This window comes from Eretmochelys imbricata, chromosome 16 (assembly GCF_965152235.1).
Source record: "Eretmochelys imbricata isolate rEreImb1 chromosome 16, rEreImb1.hap1, whole genome shotgun sequence".
Lineage (NCBI taxonomy): Eukaryota > Metazoa > Chordata > Testudines > Cheloniidae > Eretmochelys > Eretmochelys imbricata.
In genome coordinates this window covers 14,133,578-14,154,958 of record NC_135587.1, presented here as the reverse complement: position 1 = coordinate 14,154,958, position 21,381 = coordinate 14,133,578, and the positions used below count along the sequence as shown (strand labels likewise).

Genomic DNA, 21,381 nt, shown 5'->3' with positions numbered 1-21,381 from the left:
ATGTGTTCATGACTACACAGGGTGTAAGCAATGGAGATTTGGGCCCAGCCTGTCCAATGAGATGCCAGTCACCCCGTGTTCCACTGGTCCCCTGCTGTCCGGCATTTACAGTAGCTCAGGTGGTGTGTGGTTTTCTACTTGACTGTCATCTCTGTGCTGCCGCGCACAGGAGCGCATCAGCCAGTGGCAGCAGCTGCTCCCACAGCAGAACGAAACTGTGAATGAGAGCAAACGGGGCCAGTAAATAGCACTCAGCTCCCTCGGGGACGCGGGCACGCTCACTTCTGTTTGCTCACGGCTCCCCAAGGGACACTGCCCAGCCTGCCTTCTCTTTCACTTCAGCCACCTGGGCTCTAAATAGATTCACTAAGCAGACCTGGGTTCTGGGCTGCAGTCTATGTGCTCCATCCTTGCTCTGCTTGGCTGCAGGGGGGACCTGTTGGGGCTTCATTTCCCAGTCCAGATGCTCTTCATGGTGCTGGTGAATGGCTGTGAGAACAGCTCTGGTGGTAGCAGGAGCAAACCCACTGGGGGTTAAGAGCTGATGAAAAGTCCTCCCTAGCCAGGTCTTGTAGTCCATGAGTGCCAAGCTTGGTTGATTCTCTTAGGAACTCTAGGCCTTGCTAGCACTGAACTGTGTGTAAGCAGGGAGGTGTGCGTGCTCTCTTCTCTGCCTCTTTCTCTCTATCTTTCTTTGCTTGGTTGCTGCAGAACAGCTGGGCTGGTTAATTCTATTTGCTTATCACTTTACTTGCACCACATACAGAAATGAGTCAATGGCTGAGAATCGGAGTTGTACCAATGCAGATTCCCAACAGGCCAGTGCTGCTACCCTGTTCCCAATCATACCTCTTTCTGAGAGAGGCTGGAGCTGGGGGAACTGGGAGCTCTCCCACAACTACTGCAGTGCCACCATTCCCTACAGCGACTCCTGCTGGGGACCCAGATTAGCTGGCAGTCCTAGTGCACCATTGCTTGCAGTGACACCTGCAGGGAGAAGCTGGGACTGAAGGATCTGATCTGGTCAGAGGAGGTGGGGGAGTGATGATGGGGAAACAGGAGAGCAAGCAAAAGGTGGTCAGTGTGTCTGGGTTCCGTGGAGCCTGCACTGGAGGCAGACCAATGTCCCTCACTGGTGGAGAAGACACGGCTGTGCAGTTAGGTTTATTACAGTCATTTGGACTGGCAACGCCTTTAACCTCTAACAGCTAGGAAGGGGAATCTCCTCTGCAGAAAGGAATCCCCCTCTGCCTGGAACTGATGCTGCTCTCTTGCTTGAATGAGAGAACACCAGTTGTCCCAGCTGGTAACACGCCAGCCAGGAGCACGCATTATACCTGGATATGGGCAGCACGAGCTCCTGAAAGGGACCAAGCACTCGCTGCCATCAGGGGGGCGCTGACTCCCAGGAGTGGGGGGAAGAGTATTGCAGGCAGAAAGGACTAATGGCAGCAGCAAATGCTTCCCACCTGGGGTTAGTGAAATTCCCATTGTGGAACTCAAGGCTGCTGGGTGCGTGGCTGAGGATCAGGCAATCTGGGCGTGCAACTGACTTTCATCTAGCTGAGAAGGTTCCGGGCACAGGGAGCTTGTCTTATTTGCCTGTAAAGCACCATTTACACCTAGGCCACTGTATGAATAACCACATCAGACGGGTCTCTTTGGTTAAATGCACCAAAAAAAGGTGACAGGTGTGAGGGGAAAGTCACCCCTGTGTGAGGCCCAGCACAAAGCCTTTGCATCACTTTTGTCCCACTTAAGGCCTCAAGCTAGGGTTTAAATGGGGGCATAGGCCTCAACCTAGCCCTCTGTCTGGGGTGGACACACCCTGGTGAGGATGTAAGGTGCACAGTAGCAAGTTACCAGTCTGTGCATGTAAATTTCCACAATGGCTCTGTCTGTGTGTAGCTGACTCCACCAGTTCCTATCACCACAGCTGTTAGGAGATGTCCATGCATGGAGCTGGGGGCGACATACCTACGCTGGCTCTCTGTGACCTCGCACACTAACCATTCAAAGCCAATTGCGGTCGGCCCAGTGCCAGACAAAATACAAACCAGCCCCGTTCAACGCCACACCAAGAACAACTGACCCAAATGATGAACAAGCTCAATCCGGACAGGAACCCTGGCAGCTGGGGGTTCTGTTGGCTCACCAAGCTGAAAGCCCTCCATAGCTTATACCCATCTCTCTCTCTCTCTTTTAGTTAGTTCACGATTTATAAAATGCTCCCATTGCCAAGGCTCTGGATGCACGAACAAATAGAACAAGAACAACAATATTGAACGTCAGCTAAAGCAAATCCCTTCATTGCCACTTCCTCCTCCCCCACCGCCCTTCCATCATCCCCACACTCGGGACAATGCCTGTGTGAACAGAGGAGCCTCACCCTGATGCTGAACAAACATGGACGCTAACATGAGCAGCCAATTCTAGAGCCAAGGACTTCCTGCTTCTGGCCGTGTAGATGTCTAACCTGGGGGCTGTTAGTGGTCTCGACTGCCCTAATGGCATGCAGCCACCCTGCCTTTCCCACATTTCTAGCTGGGAGTGGGGTCTCGCTATGGAGAAAGACAAGAACAACTGCCTTCAAAAATTGTTCAGTGCTGGTGAAAGAACCATCAGTCCAGAACCTATGACCTGGAGTCTTCCCCTTCGTGATGAACAATGGTAATGCTACCGTCCCCCCTCGCTGCCTCCGCCTGACTGGGGGGGGACCACCTCTAAGAGCAGGCGCGTAACTCAGACTCCATCACCTCGGCCTCGCCACCTCGTGCCACTGTCAAGACTTTCAAGAGCAGCTCCTGACTTTGGAGGGGTGGCCAGTTGGGTGCCAAGGGGCCTGATTCTTAGAGAAACTCCACTACGGTGTCTCCAGCTGGGCACCCAAAATCACTAGCCAGTTTGGAACTCTGGGCCTGTGGCTGGGAACATGACCCACTGGGAACCGGCCTGAGACACCAGCTCATATAACATAGCCCATCAAACAGACAGCGGCGGGGGGCAACTTCATTCACTACTGAGCTGGGTTGGATTTGAACTGCTGGTGTAGAGATGAAACTCTCTGTCCCATGGAAAAACTCTGCATCCCCTGAGCCAGGCATTTCCACCCCTGCCTCTTCAAATAACTCCACAGGAAGTCTGCTGAAAGAGGCTCGCTCTTCCATAAAGCCAGCCATCTCCCAAGTGAATTCCTGGCACTATGCAAAGAGCCCTCAGGAATGTGACTAGTTTGCTGGAGGATAAGCAGGGTCTTTGCAGAGGATTTGGAAAGATTTGCACCAACTTTCATGTGACAGCTCCAGAGTGGCTAAATGCTGCTTTTCCCCTATTAAGGCTGAGTGAGGAGATGGCACCTGCCTCGGCCCACACTGGCTGTGTCCCCAAGAGAGCGGACACCCCTCCCATTGCCCAGAGCATGAAACGAAGGCAGCTTCCACTCTGAGGGCTGCTTGTGAGGAGGGAGGGGATGCCCTCCACTGTCTCCCTTTGGTGCGCCCACCTACCAACCTCAAAGGCCTCGTGTGGCAGCAAGGTTAATTCTCACATCAGAGATTGGTCTGAACCAAAGCATTGGATCCAGGCCTGGGGTGCATTTGAGGGTATGTTCACACTGTAACCAGAGGGGGGATTGCAGACCTACCTGAGCTAGCTTTAATCTAGCTAGGGTGGGTACCCACCACAGTGAAGCTGCAGCAGTATGAGCCTCAGCATGGCCTGTACAAAGCCAACCCGGGCCCCTGGATACTTACTCGGGCAGCTAGTCCACGCTAAATGCTGCTGCAGCTTCACTGCTGCTGGTAGCCGAGTGAGCCTGGGTACGTCTACACATGCTGCAATCGTGCTGCCCAGCCCTACTCCATCTGTGAACGGGCTGAACGTGGGTCGGGAACAGGGGTGACCTGCAGCTCTGGATTCACGTGCAATGGCTTAGGCTCTTCTCTATCCATGAAAAGGCCTGCTGGCAGCTGCAGGGTGCTTATCACCAGGCTCCAAAAGGGAGCAGCAGGAAGCTCCCACTGGGGAAACGCAGCCCTACATAGATGAGGAGGATGGAGGAGCATAAATAGCAAATGAGGTTCCCAAGCCCTGCATGCAATGAGACAGCATCCACAGGCTGGTACCTCAGCATCTCTCGCTCTCGGATATTAATGCACCTACTGGAGCAAATGGAACAGGAGAAACAACCAACTTCCTGCAGCTCTGATGGATTTCGACAGAACGTAAAGATGCTCCACTCTAGGGGCTCTTGAGAGCAGGCTGTGCGCTCCGCCCTGCTGCTGGATCTGAAATGCGGATGCAGCTGATCTTTAAAGGAGAAGCAGGGCTTATAAGCATCCACACTCGCACGGTCAGGACAGCCGTGAAAAGACACCCAGTAGAAAGGGGAGGGTTTCTTACCTTAACATATTCACTGCAGGATTCTGGGCCATCGGCGGGACTAGAAGAAACGAAAAGGAGTTAATGACTATCAGAGAGTGACAGCAGTCAAACATGGTCAGTATGCCCCCAGGCAAGTTCTTTGGTCACCCAGTGACAGACCATCCTCAGGGCTTAGGGTGAGCCCAAGACATTCTTCCCAACTCATCCCCAGTCAGACCACTTCCTTGGCAATGCTCCAGCAGCAGCTATCTGCCTGAGCAGCCTAAAGCATGGTTACAGGGTAATCCCAGCTGGGACTTCCCTCAAGGATGGCTACTTATAGAAGGCGAACAGAGGGAGGGTTCGTTATATGGTACATGCTATAGACTGGTGGGGCAGTAAGGACAACAGAAAGTCCTAACGGTTGCACTAGAGGGGCTGCACGCATGTGTATTCCCTCAGTTTCCTGTAACACTGAAGACCAACAGAGCTGTTCCTGCCAGAGGCCATGTACTGCCTGAAGGAGGAGGGGGAAGCCCTGGGTCACTCAAGGCTACAGGGCTTTTCCCAGTTCGGGGAATGACCTGATGTGGACAGGCACCAGAAGTCCTTGTTAAACAGCTAAGAAAACCAACGTGTTTTTCATGTGAAGTTCCTAGAGCCCTGGCATCCCCTCCCCCCTGCCCCATCCCTGAGCTCCTGGCGTGGGGCTTAGCATCCCTAATGCAACTGGAGAAGAATGAGGTCTTTCTTGCAGGATCTCTCCTCAAATCGGCTTGGGCAGCGTGAGCCGGGCCAGGCTTCGTACGTTGTCTGGGCTCAGTGGGGTCTCTGGAGTTCATGGCAGTTGAGCCAGAACCTTGGGGAGGTGATGCTATTGGGTGGAATCCTTCCAGACCCATAAGGGCTAGGACTGAGGGGGAGAGGAGCAGGCAGACCAGGTGTGGGGGCTCTCTGTGTTTCCTGGGTGGGGGGGGGGATGTTCTTGTAATCACTGATCCCCCCTCCTTAGCTGGAGGGGGATGCTCATTACTGATTTTCCCGTTATTCAGGCCTGGATTTCCATCCTGTTCTGGGAACAGGGAGTCACTGGGACACAGACTCACACCAGTGTTTCCTGTGCACCTTCCTGCCCTGCTTGGGCCCCAGCTGCTTCCAGCTGGAGCACAGGGGAGCTCTGAAGGGCGGAAAGGGGTGGGATGGCAGGCCCAGAATAACTTGCAGGATCAGGGGTCAGGAGCCAGACAGACAGTGGTACCTCCACCCACCCTGGGAAGGTTGGTCAGGAAACGGCCCCCCTCCCTCTTTCTACACCGTGCCCTGCAAGGATTCAGCCCCACAAGCCAATATGCTTTCTCGGCTACAGCCTCCTGTTTCTGTTTGGCCTGACGGGACTGCTGACAGGAGAGGGGCGCAGAGATGGGTATTCATGGGCTCTGTGATGAGCATACAGCAAGGGCTAGATCCTGCTCCCCTTGACATCAGTGGTACAGGATCAGGCTCTGTGCTGGCTAGAGAGATGGGAGGGAAGGAGTATCCTATCTGTAACTGGACCCTTGACCAAAGAGTCACCCTGGGAGGGAGTGTTAATCAGCGAGCAGGATGGGCACTGAGCCCTGCTGGCTAACACCCCATAATTAACACTTCTTTACTTGCCCCCATGTCATCCTGCGGAACTTAAACATTCACTGAAGTTCCTTGCCCTTACGGCTGCAAAAAGAAACCATTCTGGCTGTGACTCAGTGCCCTTCTGTCTGGGCGAGGTTGCAATTGGAGAAAAGCACCAGCCCCTCCAACACATGAGGAAGTTACCCCATTGAATCTTAAACCTCTGCACCCAAAACCTCCACATTGGTAACGATGTAACTGCAGCATGTGGGAATCCGTCATTCTTGCGTAACGGAGATTTACATCACCCCCTACTAACGGGCGTCCCTCGATGGAGTGTACCATTGCTGCTGTTTAACAGCTCCTGGCAACAGCCTACAAACTGAGGCTCAGTGGAGCAGAACGCTTTGTCCAAGTGAAACTGCAGGGGTAGTGTAGGGGCACGGAATACGCTGACCTGAGCGGGAGTTTGGCCAGGACATTGGAGTTAGCACCCCAATTCTTACCAGCAGCAGCAGGGGCTTATCACCGTAAAAAAATAAAATAAAATCAGAACTTCAGTTTAGTTTCTTACCCAAAAGACGGCACCTCCAGCAACTCCTAACATCATGCTGGAGCACTGGGTAGGTAACAAAGAACACCCCCAACCCCACTCTTCTGGGGGTCTCTTTAGAGGTCTCCCATCCAAGTCCTGAGCTATTGCAACTGGCCTTAGCTTGTCAGAACTGCCAGGGTCACAGCACAAGGTAACACAGCTGCAAGGCATGGGACATGCCATATAAACTCTCTGGCTTGGCCTACGCTGAAAACTTATCAGTGTAGCTATGGTGGTTGGGGCATGAAAACGCACCCTCCTGACCAATGTAGCTGTGCTGACAGACACATGCTTCTGTGGATGTCGCTAACGGTGTTTGCGGAGGTGGTGGTCCTATATCTGCAGAAAAACTCCTCCCGCATCTCTAGGAGCGCAGCCATAGCCTGGGACTCCCAGCTGCTTCCAGTTTAATTTTCCTCTGCAAATCACTGTCAGGCGCCAACTAGCGATCAATTGGGAAACAGCCGTTTATTAAGAATCCCAGCTGGTCAAGGGCAGCAGCCTGACAGATCTGAAGTGTGCGGCTGGGAGTTACCTTGGAAGGTGGCTACGTGGCCCCCAGGGCATACCGATCTGCTGCTCTACCACTGTCAGTGGTTCTGAGTATGATCCTTGTTGCTTAGAAGTTCTGGGAACAGACAGACTTGGTTTTAGCTGCCCAAGTGGCAGGTGCAAGGCACGGCAAGACCAGTTATCGGAGGTCTAAGGGAGGAGAACAACTAGTTAAGGGCACAGTCCATGCATGACCCTGCATCTTGACATGATTCATACAGGCAAAGACCATGCATGGGGCCACACTGCTGTTAGTCTGTAAACTGCAGCTCCAGATCCCCTCCCACCTCCAGCAAACTAAGGAGTGATCTGAAAGGCCAGAGTGTTTAATCCCAATCAGACTCACTGAGCCGGGCACGGGGGGGTGGGTAGGCATTTTAATCTTTAAAAAAGAAATGGTGACGCTCTTTGCACCATGGCTGCAGGAGAAGTCGGCTCCCCCTCTTCCTGCAGTCGGGACCAGTAACCAGGAGAAGCACCGGGGCATTCCATATTGAAACCTCGCAGTTTAATTTATAAAGAGTAGCATCTTCTGAGTGTCAGAACAATAACTAGACCTGGAAAAATCATGGGTGACGTCCTGCATTCGGCATCCACAGTGCCAGAGCCTCCCTCTGGGACACCGGGCTCCTTAAATGTATGTGCGGACAGAAAGCAAACCCAGACACGCGTGCTGTAGAGACCCACCCCTGCAATCGGCTGGGAAGTGCCCATTGTAGAAGCTGGCTTTCCAAGCAGAGAGCAAGGGGCCAGTTCTAGCCCCTGCCCCTCTGTGCTGCTTGAAAGGTGTACAAGGGGTTGTGCAAGGGCTGGGAAGAATTCTTTGGGTGAAAGAGCAGCCCACGGCCCTACATGGCCTCCCCGCACAGGGCCCACCAGAGCAGATGGGCGCACCTGGCATGAAACGTAGCAGGGTTCCGGGCTGCGATGCTGCCCGCAGGAGCCTGCCGTAAGTTAGAGCAGCCCCAGAACCTGGCATTTTAGCTCCTGCAGCAGCCTAGAATCTAGAGCAGGGGCGGGCAAAGTTTTTGGCCCGAGGGCCGCATCTGGGTACGGGAATTGTATGGCGGGCCATGACTGCTCACAAAATTGGGAGTTGGAGGGCAGGAGGGCTTCAACTGGGGGTGTGGGCTCTAGGGTGGGGCTGGGGATGAGGGGTTGGGGGTGCAGGAGGGTGCGCCGGGCTGGGACTGAAGGGTTCAGAGGGTGGGAGGGGGATCATGGCTGGGGCACGAAGAGAGGTTCAGGGGGGCAGGCTCCGGCCACGCTTGCCTCAAACAGCTCCCAGAAACAGCAGCATGTCCCCCCTCCGGCTCCTATAAGGAGGTGAAGCCAGGCAGCTTTGTGCACTGCCCTGTCCGCAGGTGCTGCCCCTGCAGCTCCCACAGGCTGTGATTCCTGGCCAATGGGAGCTGCAGGGGCAGCACTTGGGGCAGGGGCAGCGTGCAGAGCCCCCTGGCTGCCCCTTTGTGTAGGAGCCGGAAGGGGGGACATGCCCCTGCTTACAGGAACCGAGTGGAGTGGGGCAAGAACTTGACTCCGCTCCCCGGCTGGAGTGCCAGAGCAGGGCAAGCCCCAGACCTCACTTCCAGTCTGGAGGGCCAGATGTGGCCCCTGGGCTGTAGTTTGCCCATCTCTGATCTAGAGGGCGCTTAATGCTATCTTCCCCCGCCCCCGCCCCCCTGGGCTGTTTTCTCACAGGCTGAGAAATGCTTCCTCCCCTTACACCACTACAAACCGCATGTGTAGTGGGGCCATCCTGATCCAGCAAAGCATGTGCTTAACTTTAAGCATGTGAGTAACCCCAGTGAAATCAGTCATAAACTTAAATTCAAGCAAGCCCTAAGCACTTTCCAGTCACCGGAGCGGTATCCTCACAGGCCAGTGGCAAACAGAGCCTGTCATAGCAGACAAACTGCCCATCTCCTGGAGCTGAGAGTGGGAGGAGAACAAGCAGGATTTTTGCTATTCGTTTGCTATTCAGCTCTCACACACACACCCATACCAAGGGGGAACCCTTAAAATCAATGGAGTCACATGGTGAGGGGGGGGTGTCAGGCCCCATATGTTACATTGCTTTATAAACTTTTAATGGTGTAAATGCTTGGGTGTTCCATTTTCCACATGCCGTAGGAGCATTTGTGGCATGTGGAGTGACAGCAGGGAATTGCTGGGACTTTGTCTATGCTGCACCTTTCATTTTGCAGGGAGTCTGCCTCTCTGCAGTGGCTATTTTGTGAGGCAGAGATGACGCAGACTGTTAGAGACAAGACACGCATGTTGCACTCTCTCAGGGAGACTTTAGTTTTGTGTTTGTTCCTGTATTATTTTCCCTAATCCCTTCAGGCTAAAAGCAAAGGTTTGTTCTTTGTATGTGCGAAACATAATATCCAGTCTCCTATGTGCTACCCCAACACTACTACCTCTAATTAATAAGCTAATCAGAGTCCCTGACCCCAATGGGAGGTAGATGAGGATTATTACCCTCTTTTACAGATGGGAGAATGAGTCTTAGAAGTGAAATGACTTGCCCAAAGCCACAGAGAGTCTGGGGCAGAGCCTGTATTAGCCTGCTGGAGTTCCTGGCTCCCCGTCCTGTGCTCATTCCACTAGACCACGCTGCTTTGCAGCAGTTGTGGCATATACTTAGGGCCAGGTACCTGCTATTCTGTACTGCAGCTGTTAGGAGACAATGGATGTTCTCCCAGGAATCTCTGCAGCCTGTGAGAGCCAGGCATGGCATCTATTTTATGCACCAGGGACCATTGGAAGGGGCCTGGCATGGAATCTAATTACACCTCATCCATATGTTTATCTCCTGGCTCTAGATGACCACAAAGACTGAATTTCATTCATGTTAAACATTAGGCTGAATATCGGCAACAAACCTTCCTGACAGGGAGATCTACTGGACTGGGGACCCATCTCCCAGGGGGTGTGAAGGAAGCCCTGGTGCTTGGAACAAAGCTAGACTGTACAAAGCATGAGTTGGTGCTCAATAGGATCCCATACTGCACCGACCCCTGGGCCACAGGATCTCCCTGACAGGCCTGTTCCAAAGCCCATGCCCGTGACTGAGCGAGGGTTTCCCTACTGATCCCGCAGCAGCACCCTAGCAGGTTGTGGGGGATTAGCGCCATCCACCCAGCTTGCCACAGTGAGCTAGAGCAAACCTCAGTTCACCGGCTGGTTTCTCTCAGAAGCTGGAGCAGGAGCAAGCCATGGATAATGCTCCTGGAAGAAGAGACAGTTGCAAGCAGGAGAGGATGTTTCCCGTCTTGCTGCCAGATTATTTTCCAGGTGATTACAGGATGTCAGGGCAAAGATGGGCCTGGGCTGGTGGGGTTCCTAAAAATCTGCTCCCTCCCTACACCAGCTGCAAGCTGGCCTCCAGAGGCACCGGGTCAGAGAGAGACCGGCTGGGGTTTGGGAATCTGTGAGAAAAAACAAAGGGAGGGGGAAGGGAGACTCCAGGCAGGAAATTGGGAGCATGAGAGCAGCTGGGAAGTGGAATTTAGGAGGGTCTTGCAAGCTCCTCCAGTGCTCTGCAAAGCCATCAGGGTCTGTGGCTAATGAACTGCAACACTCACATCCCAGCATCCAGTGCCAGAGAGCCCCGACTTCCACTCGGCGCTGGGGAAGAACGAAATGGCTATAAATAACCCCTTCTCCTAACTGTAAGCAGATGCAGAGCCTGCGCCTTGGCCCTGGGAGAGGCAGAGGGACGCTAGCGGCCGCAATATGCAGGGAGCTGTGCGACTGAATGGCCGGAGCATTCTGGAATGAGACTCAAACATTCTTGAAGCCCGTCACAGCGCCTGGGAGAAATTCCAGCACTCCCTTTGGAATGAGTCCCTGCTGCCCGGGAGCCCCTTCCGACTGGCCTGAGATGCCTCGCGGGGGGAGGGGCAGGCTCAAAGGCACTGCCCCAATGCTGGCAGGGATGCCAGGGAGTGGAAGGCTAGGGCATGTTGGGTTCAGCCCCTCAGCATGTCGCCGTTGGTTTTGAAATTGATTCATATTTACTTCCAACGGCTCCTGCTGCAGCTCCTGGCTTTTCACCATGTCCAGGTGCTCCAGCTCCAAGCCGCTCCTTGCCTCACCTGCATTTCACAGCCAAGGAGTATTCTTAACGTTGTGTGTTCCTCTTCCGCTCTGCGGCATGCTCCAATGGACAGGGCACTGGACTGGAACACTGGGGACTCTCTGCTGCTGGCCGGCTGGGTGACCTTGGCCAAGTCACTTTACTATTGAGTGCCTCAGTTTCCCCATCTATAAAATAGGAATAACGCGCGTTGCCTCCTTTATAATGCACTTTAAGATCCATTGATGAAAAGTGCCATGTATTTGTACCAGGGATTTTGCATTGCAGTACAGCTTCTGCAGGGGGCTAGCTAACTGTGTGCTATCACTTTCCTCTGGGGAGCAGTTTTCACTAGTCCTGTGCATATCCATTGTTCTCAGAAAAGTCAAGTCCATTTCTTCCAGGGACCTCCTTTTTTGCTGCTTGTCAATTACACCATGAATAATTCGGTCTCGGATTCATTCATCTGGTCACAGTTCACATTCAGGGTGGCGTTACGTGTGTCTGTAACACACCAGTCAATGGTCTCGCCTGGCAGCTGGTTTCTTGTAAAGAAAACATGCTCGCCCCAGTCACATTCATGCCTGGATCAGTCTTCTGGAAATTTCTGAAAGGCTTTGCCGAGCAGTTTGCAGTCCCCTTCGTGCTCCCAGAGGAATGGACTGTGGCTCTCCAATGCCACAGGTAGCAGCCCGGAGTATTTCACCCTCTGATTCCTCTTTCGGCACCACTTGCTCCAAGAAGAAGGTGGACTCACTCCCCCAGTTCAGGAAGCTGCTGCATTTGCTCCATTCTTGTGGATGCTTCAGCTTCCCACAGCATACTAAAGAAGGGCCCACAAGCATGCTGGGGAGAGGCTGAACTTTTCTGGCCCCACTCACCCGACAATGGTCAGAGTTCCAAAGATTAAAAGCCCATGACAGGATCCACTGATGCTGGTGGCTACTGTTACAGGACATGCGCCTGAGGATTATCCCTGGGAAGAGAGAGAGTGTGTGTGGGGGGGTGTATGTGCGCGAGCGAGCGCTGGTCTATATTTCTTTAGGTGGATTATTCCCCAGATGGCGTCCTGCCCCTGGTGCAAGAGTGAAGAGTGGAGATGATCTATGTAGGATGGAGGATATTCCTGATCAGCAGCCTTCCTGGGCTTCTCTCCAGTGGGAATGCTTCAAGGTGAGCTCCAGAACCCAGCATAAATCAGTGTATTGGGAGCAGAGATGGATCCGAAATAGGGAGCTGCCCCATGTCACGTGGGTGCTTCACGGTGACACTCGGGAAGCAGGACCTTTGGACATATGGGCTTAGAGGAGAGCATCACTACTCCTAGCTACGGAACTACAGGAGGACCTGTCTGGAAACTTCTTTCCACTTGGCACACCTGCTGAAAGCACCAACCTTTCTTCTCTGATCTGATCACTGGTTACACAAGAATGATGGTCGCAGCCTAATGCTTGGTGAACATTTGTCCACATCACAGAATCATGCCACAGTTTGACACCACTCCTGAGGGGACCCGGATCGGAACAGCAGGGGCTGCTGCAGGGCAGAATGGAGGTGCATTGGCAGAGCAGTGCGTGGCCCCAGAGTGGAACAGCAGGTCAAGATCAGGGTCCAGTGCTAAAGCTAGGTGTGATCGCACCTTCATGAACCAGGGATGGGGCAGTTTTAAGCTCTAGTGCAGTGCTGTGGGTAGGTAGCAGGTACGTCCCTTCCTGCACTGTCCACCGTTGCTCATATCCTGAAGCTTAGATGCTGCAGTGAGCTCAGATCAGTGCATGAAATCATGGTATGGTGCAATACTCAGGCACCACGGGGTGAGTTACAGCTGGACAGTTCACCTTCCAGCTGAACTCCTAGTTAGAATCAGGCAGGGCAGGGGAAAGGTGCCCAGGACAGGGACAGCCAGTCACAGCCACGTATCCCTGGCCTCCTCTCCCCTTCAATGGGGAAGTGAGACATTCCAGAACGACAGGCTGGTCTAGGAGGATGGGGAGAGAGCTCCGGCTGCAGTTGTCTATGGAACACCTTCCTCTCCCTCCTCAGCCCGGGCCCAGCTCCAGCACGGCACCGGTGGCCTTGGGGATAGCACCGGGCTTTGTGCGCTCCTGGGAGTCCGCTGTTTCCATGACTGGTACTGACCAGCCCTGCACATGCCCAACTCCGGAGAGAGCGAGACGCTTCCGCCTGCCCATCATCCTGCTCTCCCGTATTCCTCACACTGACAGCAACCCAGGGAGCCCAGCACCGTCCGCCTGTCACACTGGCTCACCCCTCTCCCTGCCCTGGCAATGGGGGCTAGTGGCATGATCCTGCTCCTGTTTAAGTTAAAGGGAATTTTGCCTTTAATGTCAAAGGGAACCGCCTGGGCCCCTGGCTGGCCATGTCAGGGACTAGTGCTGGGGAACTTTCCCTTCCGCCCGCTCTAATCCATTCCTAGCCCAAATCACCAGGCTAGTAGCCCCCTTCCCTGCTCCACTCCCAGCTGTGCAGGCCCTGCCCTGCCTCCTTGGCTGGGCTGGGCCAGGGCCGCAGCAAACCCTGGCAGGCGAAGGGAGGGGGCTGCAGCCGGAGAGGTCTTAAGTTCCCCTTTCTGGCTGGCCGCCGAGGAAGTGCGTGGGTGGGGGGGGTTCTGCAGGGCAACCCCCACCCCACTCAGATCCACACGGGGCTTTGCCAAGCGCCCAAGCCCAGGGCAGGGCGCAGAGAGCCGGGCAGGGGTTGGGGCCAGGGTGACCTCACCCCAGCCCGGCCCCCCAGGGGCTGCCCTCCTGCCTGCGCTTTGTCCCCCGACGTGTCTGCGCTTCCCACGAGCGACCCTCCTGCCCCGTGGGGTGGGGACAGGCAGAGCCCCCGCAGTAGACCGGGGCCCCCCTCAGGACGGATCCCCCCGGCGGGGGAGCTTTGCGCACCCCCTCCGCCGCCCCTGCCCACGGGACACGCTCACCTGCCGTGGCCCAGCCCGTGGGGCCTCCTGCCCACCTCGGTCATCGGTGCCGGCTGCCTGCGCTCCGAGCCCCCCGCACGCACCCGGCCAGCCGGAGAGCAAGTTTGAGCGCTGCCCCCTGCGAGCGCTGAACTTGGGGAGGGCTGAGCCCGGCCAGGCCCGCCCCTCCGCCCAGCTGCCTCTGGCCCTGCCTCCCTCCCCTCGCCGAGGCCCGGCTCCCACAGCTGGGAGAAATTCCTCTCCGTTCCCAGGCTCCTGGCAGGCACAGCAGCCCCTTCCCTACCGCAAACCGCCTGAGCAAACAAACCCCAGAGCCCTGGGAACCGACCGGCCCCCGCGGTGGGGGGCAGGCAGGGGCCTGGGCTAAGCTCCCTGGGAATCAGGAGTGACTCCGCTGGTGCCACGCTGGTGTAAAACCGGGACAACAGAATCAGGCCTGGCTCAAGCAATGGGCTGGAGAAGGAGCTGGTGTAAACTAGTGCCTCTCCACTGACTTGACACCAGGGAGCCTCCAGATACCCCCGGGGCAGGCGGGCGGCAGGGCAAACCCCTCAGCTTGGGAGCTCAGACCCCTCTGAACAAGCAAACCCAGTGGCAGGGAGAGGGCGTCCGAGGTAGATACAAGCAATGGGGCTGAATCCCCTAAACCAAGGGCAGTGCCCCTCGTGTGACGCCCACCCAGGCCTCCCTCGCACCCGAATCCGGTGGCCTCTTGCTCTGCCGTAGACACGGCAACGCTGAGCGGTGGCACTGAGAGGGTGGCATTGGCTAAGGCGATGGATCCTGCGCAGCACTGGGCCGGGTGGTGTTCTCCCCTGCACGCTGTGCCCTGCCTGGGCTGCAGGGAGTTGGGGGACGGGGGAGCAGCCAGAGCCCAGCAAGGCAAGAGAGCCCAGTTCCCAGGGAGAAGGGTTCTGGCTCACACACGTAGGCTGTGGTGCATGCATATGTGTTCACGGGTGTGTGCGTGTGTGTGTTCACGAGCGTGTGCGTGTGTGTTCACGGACATGTGTAGTGGGATCAGCTGGCCTCAGTGCAGCCAGCCCTCGAAGTGGAGAAGACAAGGCATAGGGAGCGCCCATGAGGTCACCTCCTTTGGCTGAGTTAAAGGTGCAGGAGGCTTCCCAGGCAGGGGCTGAAATCGGGGAGGGCAGGGGGTTGCTGTCCTTTGGGGCCCAGGCTGACAAGATCCTGCAGTCCTCACACAAGCATGGCGGGGGCCAGCCAGTGTCAGCTGTAACTCCCAGCAGCCGCCCACCTGGCCCCGCTCATCCCCTCCCCACATTCCCAGCCCATTCCCAAGCAGAGCCCTCCTTTACAGATTCCACATGGGCTCCGAGTCAGTGGTGGAGCCGAAAGGCACTCGGGTGAGGCCCAGGGGCAGCGCTGTCCTCTGGGAGTCACGGGCAGCTGGAGTCTGAGAAACCCCTCAGCGGCTGCACTTTCATGTCCCCCCCCAGCTGGTGACACTTCCCTCCCAGGAGGAGATGGAGGGGGAGAGAGAAAGGAAGGATAAGGAAAGAGATCAGGAATGAAGTTCTCCAAATCCCACTCTGCTCCCACATACAGCGCCCCCAACTCCTGATGTATTTCTCTAGTGGATGAAAGCCACGACTTGAAACTAAACTGAGAACAAGGCAATGCAAAGGCTGGACTAAACCAGGCTGCCTGAACCGTTTCCGTCCCGACCGGAAGCAGGAAAGACCAGAAATCCCACGGGAAGCTTGTTCTCATGAAGCCGCCAACCCCAGGCTGCAGATGCGAAAGGTTGTAATAAGCAGCCACACTTTCCCCGGTGTTTGTGTAAGGGATTGTTGCCTAGAGGCTAGCACCCAGCACCGGCTCGCTTCGTGACCTGGGGCAAGTCACTTTGCCTCTTTGTGGCTCAGTTTCCCTTGTTGGTAAAATGAAGATAATAGCCCCCTGCCCTCAGGGATGTGTGAAAGGTGGAGGTTGGGAAATAGCATGCCCCGGCTGACAGGTGCTGGGGTGGGCAGAATACACCATCATTATTACCTCTGGAGAAAATCCATCACTAGATACAAAGGGAGTTGACCCGAGGGGATGCCTTGGAGGGGCTCGATCCTGCAAGGTGCTGAGCACTCTGGCCCTGATCCAGCTGAGCACTTCACCATGCACTCAATTTTGAGCATGTGCTTAGTCCAGGACCATTCAGGTGCTTAAATGCTTTGCTGGGTTGGGGCCAGAGTCGTCCGCACCCTGCAGGCTTGAGCCCTCATTCAGCAGCAGAGCAAGGGGGCACTGGAGTAGCTGAGCACGCTCATGCTGTGGCTTACCTCCCTTGCTGGATCTCCCAGGAGGCAGGTGGCAATTCCTCCTTTGCTGCTTCTTGTCCTTCCCACAAGACAGGCTCTTGCAACCGCTCTGCTTTGGTACAACCAGCGCTAGGAGCTCGGAAAGGCTCCTGGCGTGGGCTGGCAGTGTGTCTCTCTCCCACGCCCCCAGGTGCTTGCCCAGGCGGAGGGTTGTTCCCTGAGGCATCAGATCTCACCCTGGGCTCTGTTGTGATTGACTCACCCAGGCTGGGGCTGTTAGTCGATGGCAAAGTCCCCGAGAAAGCATCTGCTGTTGGGGCAGGGTCAGCGGGAGCCACTGACTCTGGGATGGGGGGTGGGGACGTGCCAGGAGCTCTGCCACCTGTGGTCCCTCTGTCATGGGAGCTTTGGGAGCTCTTGGTCTGTTTCCCCGCCCCTCTGGGGGTGGTCCTGGGCATCGTCCCCATGTGGCTGTACATGTCGCAGGACCTGGCGTAGGGGGATGGGCTCTTGGGCATGGTGTTCAAGTCATCCTGAGTGCTTTCCAGGGTGTCCTCCAGCAAGCTGTTGGCATGCAGGGTCCCCGCCCGCAGGCTCTCTGTGGGGCTGGAGGAGGCGGACACTCGCCGAAGGGTGAAGGCTCGAGGGATGTTGCTCAGGCTCCCGAAGCCTTTGAACTTAAAGAACTCTGGAAAAGAAAAGGAAACGTGAGCTGGGATTACTCCCGGGGACGAGGCGGGTGGCAGGGTCTGGGCCGGCTCTTGGTATGGGGCTGAGATGGTGATGACGGCAGTCTCTGCAGTGGGGTTGTGCCCTCTGATGTGGGTGTAGCTCAATGGAGTTGCACCCTGAGAGAGAAGAGTCAGACCCAGCCAGCCTGACACCCCTCTGGCCTGCACCTTGGGGTGTCAGTGAGGTAGCATGGCCTAATGGCTAGGTCGCTGGGCTGGGGCTCAGGAGAACTCAGCTCAGTTTCTGAGCCTGCCACTTCTTTGCTGAGTGGCCTTGGGCTAATCACGTCATCGCCTTGTGCCTCCCTTTCTCCATCAGTGAAATGAAAGAAATTCCCAACCAGCCACAGGAATGTGAACAGGGCACCTGGCAGCCCTGCTCTCGCTTCCAGCCTCAGCAAAACACTGACAGCTGCAGGGGAAGAGGCTGCATTTGTCTGGCTGCTGAACAAACTGATGACATGCCCTCCCCACCCTCCTGGCCCCATCCCTGTTCTTTGCCAGAGGCTTTGGTCCCTTTGCTTCAAGACAAAAGGCAGGAAACAAGCCAGGAGAGATGCTATCAATAAATAGAGTGCCCAGGAGCCACCTTTTGGAAATCTCCATTAGCCTGGTTAGAACAGCCTCTCATGCCCGCTGGCAGAACCCGGTTCTTTTTAGTCCTCCCCTGGTTGCCTTTCTCAGCGAGGTTTCTTCTGCGCCTGCCCTCCCCCCCCCCCCCCCCCGTGGGAACAGTTGTGGGTCCCAGGGCTGCTCTGCACCATTGTGGTTTTGCGTGTGCTCGGCACAGTGTGTAATAATCCAGAACTGCTCAGCTCGGAGCCTGTGCACATTAGTTAAACTGGAGTCCGTGCAGGGGGATGCAGCCTGTGAGTGGACGCATCTTCTGTGGGGGGGGCTGGACCAGCTCCAGCAGGGACATCATGGGTGTCAATTGCAGAGTGCTGGCACTCGCTCCCCCCCCAAATTCCATAGGGCCCCAATCCTGCCCTCACTGACATTGGGGCAGCACCCCCCCCCCCATCAGTGGCACAACACCTGTGTAACTGGGGGTGGGATTGGGGCCCTACTAAGGGCCTGATTCTCCTCTGCCTTGTCCCCTGTGTCATTGGTATGCCCATACTCAGAAGGTGCCTGTGATCAGGTATACCAACCCCACACTGGCCACCACTACCATCTGTGAACTCCCGTTTAGGGCCAGAGCCCAATGAGCCCCCTCTGCTGGACGAGAGCCTTAGCCCAATTATGGGATGAATGATTTGTAATTCCCTTGTTTCTGTTCATTGGCTGCCCTGGACAGGGAGAGATTTTAAAGTGACCTGGCCAGAGGGCCAAGGCAAAGGAAGAGGGAGACTACCACAGTGTTGGAGCGACCGTCGGCAGGAGGTGCCCGACAGGGAGTGAGCTGCTACACCACGCTTGGCCACGAGGAGGCACTAGTGGTGAGTCAACCCCGCCATGGTGTCAAATGTAACAGCTCCAATCTGGTAGCATTTTACACCCATTTTGCATTCCAGTCACCCTGCAGCTAAGAGACTCTGTCAGTCGGAGAGTGATGCAGCCTTGTGATGTGCTCAGCTTCCAAACAGAACAGCACCACATTTCTCCAAGATCTAGCTGCCTATACGTTCAGCCAGCCAGAACCTGAAAAGCTCTCTGTAATACCCGGTGACTCCTGATGATATAATACCCCTGGGTATGTAGGTATGTGGCAGCAGGAGTCCATGAGTGTGTATATATTTCCGAAGGGTGGAGGGGAGTGTATGTGTGACTGTCTTTGGTACATGGTGCACCATGATTGCATATATCAGCGCGAGTGAGACAGTGTAGCTGTGTGCCTGTGATATAGGGTGACCAGACAGCAAATGTGAAAAATTTGGGACAGGGGGTGCGGGGTAATAGAAGCCTATATAAGAAAAAGACCCAAAAATCGGGACTGTCCCTATAAGTTCGGGACATCTGGTCACCCCAGTGTGATAGCATGTGCGTATGTCAGTGTGTGGGGGACCCTGTGCTTGTGCGTATGTCTGTGTGTGTATGATGATGAGTGTATGTTAATGTGGGTGGGAACATATGACTGTGAGTGTGTATGTGTGGGGCCGGGTTGCTTTGTGGATGAGATCATGTGACCATGAGTGTGTATGTGGGTACGTGTGGGGCTGTGTTCCTGTGTGGATGAGACCATGTGACCATGAGTGTGCATGTGGGTACGTGTGCGGCTGGGATCCTGTGTGGATGGGACCATGTGACCATGCGTGTGTATGTTGGTACATGTGGGGCCGGGTTGCTGTGTGGGTGCCCATGTCTATGAGAGTTTTCCTCCGAACTAGTTCAGGGCCCCTTTGCACACCAGAGCTAGCAGATCAGCCTGCGTTCAGCGAGAAGCGTGTACTGCGGGAAGGATATCATCTACCCACTTCCTAAGCTAAGCGAGCGAGCAACGAGACCCTCTAGATCACTGTTTTCATCTCCCAGCTGCCACCTGCTACTGCTGAGTGCAGAGCGTTAACCGAAGTCATATTTGTAACCCTCACAGGATGGGTTTGCGTTTCACACCCCAGCCCTTTTCCCCCAGCTCTGCTCTGTACGGTAGCACAGCCCAGGGTCAGACAATCACCCCCCCCATTTCTCCTTGTGCATCCCACAAATGAGGGCGGAACACAATCTCGCCGATGTACCCCCAGTGCCAGGGTTTTGCTCTTCCTGTGGCATTACTGTCTCTGCATGCCACACGCATGGTTCAGGGAGCAGGTAACTGGTCAGCCCGCTGGGATTGCTGTTTCCCTTCTAGGAGGCTGCAGCGCTGTCCCAGTGCAGAATAGCTTCACTGTACATAGCTGTTACAGGGTTTGGGGCCAGGACACAAGGCAGGAATCACTGGGTGAAAGTCTCTGGCCCGGTTTAGCAGGAAATCAGACTACCTGATGGTTCTTTCTGTCCTCAGAGTCTATGGAGCCCTGGCTGTAGCATTATTAATGCAAAGCTTTGTCCTTCTCTACGGGATCTCAGAGCATTTGGCAAACAAGACTTGCAAAAACCCAGCAGGAAAACTCAGGTACAAAGAGAGGAAGTGATGTGCCCAAGGTCAGGCAGTAAATTAGTGGCACAACTGCGAGTGACACCAGTTGTCCTGACTCCCAGGCTTGAATTTCACTCCTAGATCAAGCCACCTACAATCTTAGTCCATTTCAGAGAAGGGGCTAGCATATGAGGAGAAGGGATTTAACTCACTTTTCTGGTTTATTTGCATTATGGTAGCAGTTAGAGGCCCTCACTGAAATTCTGCTGGGGCTGGACAAACACTTAGTGGGATGGTCCCTGCCCTGACACCGTCCAATCTGAACAGACAAAAATTGGGACACTGAAGCACAGAGAGAAAGGGGAAGGCTGCAAGTCAAAGGGAGCAGGGCAGCTAACTGTCATTTTTGCCTTTGGAATCTCCCCCTAAGTGACTTGCCAAGGCTCATACAGGAAGCCTGTAGCAGAGCTGAGAATGGAACCTAGATCTCCTGAGTCCCAGTGCAATACCTGAACCTCCAGACCATACTCCTCCTCTGTCGGCAGGGGTGGGGGCCCTATTGATGGTAATCGATGGATTTGTTGACAGGGGCCATCCAAAAACCGCTGTACCCCAGGATGGTCGAGTGGTAAATGCAGCTCTGCCACAGACATCACGTCATGCCACTGTGCCTCAGTTTCCCTCGTCTCTAAATCAGGGATAATCCTGACTTGACGAGGGTGCTGTGAGGCTGGATTAGTACATGTTTGCAAAGCACTGAGTGATCCTGTGGGGGAAGGACGATTCTATGCAAAGCCTCAGAGTGGGCACCAAGCGTTCGGAAATGGGGAAAATGCAAATTTAAATTCTAGCATCATCATCTCAGGCCAACTTACATGTGGGGGAGGCTTGCTGGGAAGGAAGTGTGTGAGGGGGCAGCAAATGAAATTATGCCGGGGTAGCTACCTTTCAGGGCTTTGGGGAAAACCCCAGGTCTTTGGGAAAGAAGAGAATTCAACCCACAGCTGCTGCTGATTAGTTTCCTCTGAGACCATCTCCAAAGAGTTTATTAGCCCTGTGCACACATAGGGTGAGATCCTGGCCCCAGTGAAGTCGGTGGGAAAACTCCCATTGTAATGGGGCCAGGATTTCAGCCATAGCCTTGTCCCACTGGAGTCAGTCTGGATTCGCTCCCTTGTTCCACACTGTCCCACATGCTGCCCCCTGTGTT

General features: G+C 55.1%; 1 protein-coding gene across 1 annotated transcript in view; it reads right to left on the bottom strand.

Moving 5' to 3' along the window:
• Positions 1-21,381, bottom strand: part of SH2D3C (SH2 domain containing 3C) — a 54,128-nt gene that overhangs the window by 32,096 nt on the left and 651 nt on the right. The window contains exons 2-3 of the mRNA XM_077836095.1: positions 16,443-17,109; positions 4,402-4,441 (exon numbers count right to left, since the gene is read on the bottom strand). Of these exons, the coding sequence (XP_077692221.1) occupies positions 4,402-4,441; positions 16,443-17,109 (707 nt within the window). The remainder of the gene's footprint in view (positions 1-4,401; positions 4,442-16,442; positions 17,110-21,381) is intronic.